Here is a 5,752-nt window from a genome sequence, read left to right as displayed (position 1 = left end):
GCAGCCGATGCAACAAGATGGACGGCCGATGAACCACTCCGATTGAAATTCAAGGTAATAACAATCATCCATTAGTGTACCGTATCTATTGACATCTTCTGTTTTGTGGATAGAGAGACAATTCATGTTCAATCTTGTGAATGATGCAGAGACCAAGGTATACGAACGAAGTTTTACACAACGGATGGAATTCAAGGCTTCTTGTTGGTGCCGCCAACTTTTGTTTTACAATGTGGACAGATCATTGTCACTATGACAAGAACGATGACTGCAATGGTAGTGAAAATATGGTGTAGTAGTGAAGTGATATGAGGTGAATGAGATAATGTGTGGTAATGTTGTATCAATTAACAAGAAAAATATAGTTGTTTCCAGTGTATTCGTGTTAATGGTTCATTTTGTTAACTTGACGTGAGATGTAAAATTGTCTTCATCGTAGTTATCAACCCAGCAAATAAATTATCGCAAACTCGCTGCGTGCTTGACCAACCTGGTTCCAGAGCCGATCATTTATAGGAAAAGACCTAGTGATGTCAGTGCGATCATCATGCTAGTTGAGGATGTAGGCGCTTATTTCTTCGCTATCTTGTAACTACTTTAGTGTCAAAAAATAAATACACACATATCACGCATTGCAATTTTTTCGGTTTTTATAGGTGAGGTGCCGTGACGTTTTGCGGACCTAATACGAAATCGATTCAAAAAGTACATAAAGGTATGGATGTCTAACTGCTATTCGCGTTGTCATCTTCATCATCACTATTCTCCAAACCTTCATACGCTTCCTCTTCCAAATCATCGTCATCATCATCATCAAGTGACAAATCATCGTCACCTGACTTAAGTCTCTTCTTTGACGGCTCATCACCCTCAGGAAGGTTTTTAAGACCGTCCGCACAAAACAGTACTGTGTTCAACCGTTACTTTGCATAGAATGTGTGCCTGTACTTGCGTGTACTGACATCAAAAACGTACACCATACGATCAAGACCAACTGCTGCAATGTATGGGAGCGTTGGGTGGCACGTAGCGTCCCGAATGGATCTGACTGGTCCTGTGCATCGGCTCATATGCTTCAAAGTACGTAAGTCCAAAATGTCCAGGTTTCCTGCTGTATCTCCGATGTAAACTTGAGTCTCATCTGGTGATATGCAAAGCGATTGAATCGGATTTTCTCCAAAATTATTAAGCTGTTGTACTGGTCTTCGCTTTGTGTTCGAGTCGTAGATTCGAATTTGACAGTAAGCGTTTCCGACGATAACGCGGTGGCCATTGCTTGTACCAGAAAATAAAAATTGATCCAAACGGGTACACGAATGTCTAGCTTGTCATGTGTTTCATTTTTGGCTTTAAACAGAACTTGCTGGGTCTCTAATGACCACAAATTCAGGTCATACTCCTTACCGCCGACACCAATACACGACTGCACTTCAGGTTCAAGATGCATCACGTGAATTCCACCGTCAATATTAAATGATAATGGATTATCGCTTTCCAATCTGCTGTGAACTATTACATCACCTGTGTCGGAGCACTGCACTATAAAGCTAGACTTTTGTATGAAGTCCATCCCTACGCACCGTGCCAATCTTTAAGTTTTCTCTGGAGCTGGCCAAGACCAAACTAACTTTCTAGTGTTGCTGAGATTATTGCTGTGAGAAGCCTCGTAACTCTTCACAATACCGTCAGCGCGTGCCAGCACCACAATGCGTTGAGAATCGACGGTCCTGTACTCGAACCAAACGAACCAACAAAATTGCTGAATACCTTGAGATCATGCTTGTAAGTGTTCGAGGTCTGATAGGATGTACTGTTTGTTCTTCTCAAGTTCAATAGATTTGAGTAAACCGGTTTCATCACTTATGAGGACACGCATATCAATGTAAACTGATGTTAACGAATGCAGGGTAGAAATATAATAATAAAACAAAGTGATGTGGAGATGGCATTGGATTGGCATTCAATGTAAAAATAAAAAACAAATGGCATTGGATAGAAAAAATATTTGATCTTTATGCTGCGTGAAATTTGAAAGGATGACCTTCAAAAGACGGTGACGCTACTCTTGCTCAAGATGAAGCCTATTGTATTGTTTCTATCGATCGGGATGATTTGAAAGAGGTCATGATACCACGAGGACCTCCAATCGAGAAAAATACAATGTAGAAAATACTTTGTGGTGTTCAACATTCGCGACCCGAGCCGCTTTACCCCCTTACTATGATGAAATTCTACGGTCATGGGGTTGATCAAGATGTGGAAGTTGCTGTAAATTTGCTCAATGTAGCAGCAAATCTTGGACATCGTGATGCGCATTTTGCTCTAGGCGTGCTCTACCTGCGCGGAGAAGGCGTAATCCGTAGTCACCAAATGTACTGCACAAGATCTCTAGCAACATGGATGCTTGCCACGTTGGTAATGAAGGTCGGGGTGTGAGTGAAGACGTAGTTAGTGCAGTAAAACTATTTCAGGATGCTGCTTTAATGGATAATAAGCATGCTAAGTTTCATCTTGATATGATGTACGAATACGGTCGTGGTGTTCCACGAGACTTTAGTACGCAGCCAAATTATATCGATAAAGCTGCGAGCATGTACCAGACGCTTCATATTTCCTCGGATTACTCTTCCTTTAGGATCATGGCGTTGATCAAAGCTTTGAACGTGCGTGAACAATTTCTAAAGGCCGTGGATCTAGGGGGTGCGCAAGCTATGTACGCATTGCGACAAATGCACATCCATGGCCAAGGATGTACTATCGACGTTTAGCAGGCACTCTACTGGCTAAAGCTTGCTGTTGAGCAAGATGACGTTCGAATTAGCGCTACCGCTGACACAGTGGCTAGAGAAATTAAATATGTACTTAGGCAGATTTGCAGGTTCAGGCAAGTGAGTGTATCTACATTGGCAATAAGGCTCACGAAATGTAGTTTAAAGTTCAGTAAGATTCAACCTCGGACCTAGCAGCTGAGGGCACGATCTAAATCAGCAATAATATCGGGAAGGCCCTCGATTCCGACAGAAAGACGAATGAGGCTGTCGGAGATGCCGATCTCCTTACGCACCTCCTCCGGAACTGATGCGTGAGTCATGATAGCAGGAGACTCGGCCAGCGACTCAACAGCACCCAAACTCTCGGCCAACGTAAACACTTGAAGGTTCTCCAGAAATGAACGAGCTTTTTCAATGCCACCACGTATATAGAATGTCACCATACCACTGAACCCTGACGCCTGCTTCTTGGCAATCTCGTGCTGTGGGTGGGATTTAAGGCCCGGATAACAAACCTTTTCGACGGCAGGATGTTTCTCTAGGTACTCGGCAACAGCTTGAGCGTTCTTAGCATGTGTGGCCATACGCAAGTGCAGTGTCTTAAGACCGCGAAGTGCCATATAGCAGTCGAAGGGTGATGGAACAGCACCAATACCATTTTGAATAAAACGTAATTTTGTGTTGATGTCTTCAGAATTGGTAATGACCACACCTCCAACGACATCACTGTGTCCATTAATGTACTTAGTGATACTGTGCATGACAATATCAGCACCCAAAGTCAATGGATTTTGAAAGTAAGGTGACATGAACGTATTGTCCACAACTAGAAGCAGATTGTGACTCTTCGCGAACTTGGCCACAGCCTGGATGTCCGTGATTTTGAGCGTCGGGTTCGTCGGGGTCTCAATCCAAATAAGTTTCGTCTTGCCAACACGTACGAGTTTCTCTACCTCATTCAAATCACCCATGTCTATAAAGTCAAAATCAATATTGTACGTTGGTTGTACAGTCTGACGAAAATATCGTTGGGTACCACCATAGACGTCATCAATGCATAGCACATGATCACCGTGCTTTAAAAGGTGCATCACGGCGGTCGTGGCAGCCATACCAGATGAATAGCACACAGCATAACGACCTTTTTCACAAGCAGCCAATGCACGCTCCAGAGCACCACGCGTTGGATTCCCCGTGCGCGAATACTCCCAACCTTTTCCAAAAGAGTTGTCTTGTTTGCGACCAGCTACGACGCCTGGAGATGCCTGTGCAAATGTGCTGGCTAGCGTGATGGGAACAGCAACAGCACCAGTATACGCATCTGGCTCTTGACCCTCATGAATTACCGTGGTACCGAAGCCGTGGTGCTCATCGACGTAATTCGGGGATGGAGAGCTCATATTTCCTAGTGAGCAGCCTCGAAACGGATAATGACTGGATGGCTTTTAAGTCATGTCGATAGTTTGATTAAGAGATGCCAGTGTAGTCCACACCCAGAATTCATGGACAAGTAAAAACTTTGATCATTAAATCGGGATTTGTTACAAAAATGATTGAAAAGTGAATACTTTCAAGTCTTATATCCAGTTAAACCCTTCGTTCCTTCCTATCCTTCTTCTTTACCAAATACATCAGCGATGATATCTGCATAAAGCACTTAGATAACTTGGCTTTTGTCCTTTATATCGAGCGCTTGGCACATTAAGCTCAATTTTCTTATGAAGGCGTCAGCAAGACGCAGGAACTTTCAAAGGAAATAACTTGAATTATGTCTGCGATATTTAATGTTGATACGGGGTTACACGTACCCTGTATGAAAGAGTGGGACACACAGGATGGGGTGACGGTACAAAGGTGGGAATTACACAAGTTGGAGTGAACACACAATGGTGTAGCTGCACCGTAACAAGAATAAAGCGAATGTCCCACCAGAGCGTCGAGGTGAAAGCTCAAGTCCAGCCACAAGGTTTTAGGCGGCTCTGCCGCAAAAATAACAATTAAGTGCGGTTTCAATTCTGGACGGATGAGCGTATTTGCCTTGGTTAAGGTTTCTAGGTACTCTTGGAGGTAGCGGATTGTGGTTCTTGTAAAAAACGTCAGGTCGGTGATACAAATTACGCTTTCTCTAAGCAAAAAGCTACGGCCGCCTCGCTGAACTTGGCACTTGTTGTCAATCTACGCCTGATCCTTTGTAACGTGGTTTCACGAACCCTGATAGCAGGGGTGTGTCACATGAGATGGGCATGGTGTGACTGCGCCCAAATAAGAATACGGAACAGGGCTGGATAGCCAGTAGTAATGCATGTATTAAGATTTTACAATATATATTTAGGAAAATCTATACATTTCAAATTAGGCGGTTTAACCGCAGATAAAAATAAATAATATTCAGTTTTGAATTTAAACCGAAGAGTTTATTAGCCTTAATTAAGAAATTTACTACTCTTGGAGGTAGCGGATTGCGATCCGCTGCACTCGTATTGGTTCTTATAAAAAATGTTAGGTCCGTGATATAAATTATGCTTTTTCTAAGCAAAGAGCTACGCTGCACTTGGTAGCACTTGTAGTCAATCTACACCTGAGTTGTTTAGACTGATCCTCTGTGAGCCCCAGGGCATGCAGGACGGGCTTCACAAGCTAATATCCTTGCTTGGCCCTGAGGACGTGCAGCACCTTGCGCAAGGCCCCGAGGCAATCGGTGCGCGTCTCGAGGCGTTTTCAAATTACGACAACGCGCTGCTAGAGCACCTACAGCAAAAGATGTCTGCATCATATGCGTCTATGACACCACCGTAGGTGACGGATGTCTTCCCCCGCCCTAAGCCGCTCATGGTGAGCGTTAAGGCCTTTGACGTGATGAATCAGCGAAAATCTCCTGCTCCGGGTGAAAGAGGTCGAGTTGGCCACCACATCAGCCATGCTCCAAACCGAGCAACAGCGCGTGGTGCTAGCCATCTCAAAGCTCGGTAATCGAGCGCGAA

General features: G+C 44.0%; 3 protein-coding genes across 3 annotated transcripts; 1 reads left to right on the top strand and 2 right to left on the bottom strand.

The window, feature by feature from the left end:
* Positions 1 to 725: 725 nt before the first annotated feature.
* PHALS_08286 (Uncharacterized conserved protein) lies at positions 726 to 1,570 on the bottom strand (the record flags this gene model as incomplete). Its single annotated transcript, XM_024723609.1, has 3 exons — positions 726 to 907; positions 983 to 1,208; positions 1,283 to 1,570. 3 exons carry the CDS (start codon positions 1,568 to 1,570, stop codon positions 726 to 728), a joined length of 696 nt encoding a protein of 231 aa, XP_024574568.1.
* An 826-nt stretch (positions 1,571 to 2,396) lies between these two features.
* Positions 2,397 to 2,768, top strand: PHALS_08285 (Tetratricopeptide-like helical; the record flags this gene model as incomplete). Its single annotated transcript, XM_024723608.1, has 1 exon — positions 2,397 to 2,768. One exon carries the CDS (start codon positions 2,397 to 2,399, stop codon positions 2,766 to 2,768), a length of 372 nt encoding a protein of 123 aa, XP_024574567.1.
* Positions 2,769 to 2,959: 191 nt separating this feature from the next.
* PHALS_08284 (cystathionine gamma-lyase) lies at positions 2,960 to 4,171 on the bottom strand (the record flags this gene model as incomplete). The annotated part of the gene is made up of 2 exons (XM_024723607.1): positions 2,960 to 3,744; positions 3,808 to 4,171. The coding sequence occupies 2 exons, from the start codon at positions 4,169 to 4,171 to the stop codon at positions 2,960 to 2,962; spliced, it is 1,149 nt and encodes a 382-aa protein (XP_024574566.1).
* Between the last annotated feature and the right edge of the window lie 1,581 nt (positions 4,172 to 5,752).

The sequence above is a fragment of the Plasmopara halstedii genome, assembly GCF_900000015.1.
Source record: "Plasmopara halstedii genome assembly, contig: Scaffold_322, whole genome shotgun sequence".
Classification (NCBI taxonomy): Eukaryota; Oomycota; class Peronosporomycetes; order Peronosporales; family Peronosporaceae; genus Plasmopara; species Plasmopara halstedii.
This window is presented reverse-complemented; position numbering and strand designations above follow the sequence as displayed.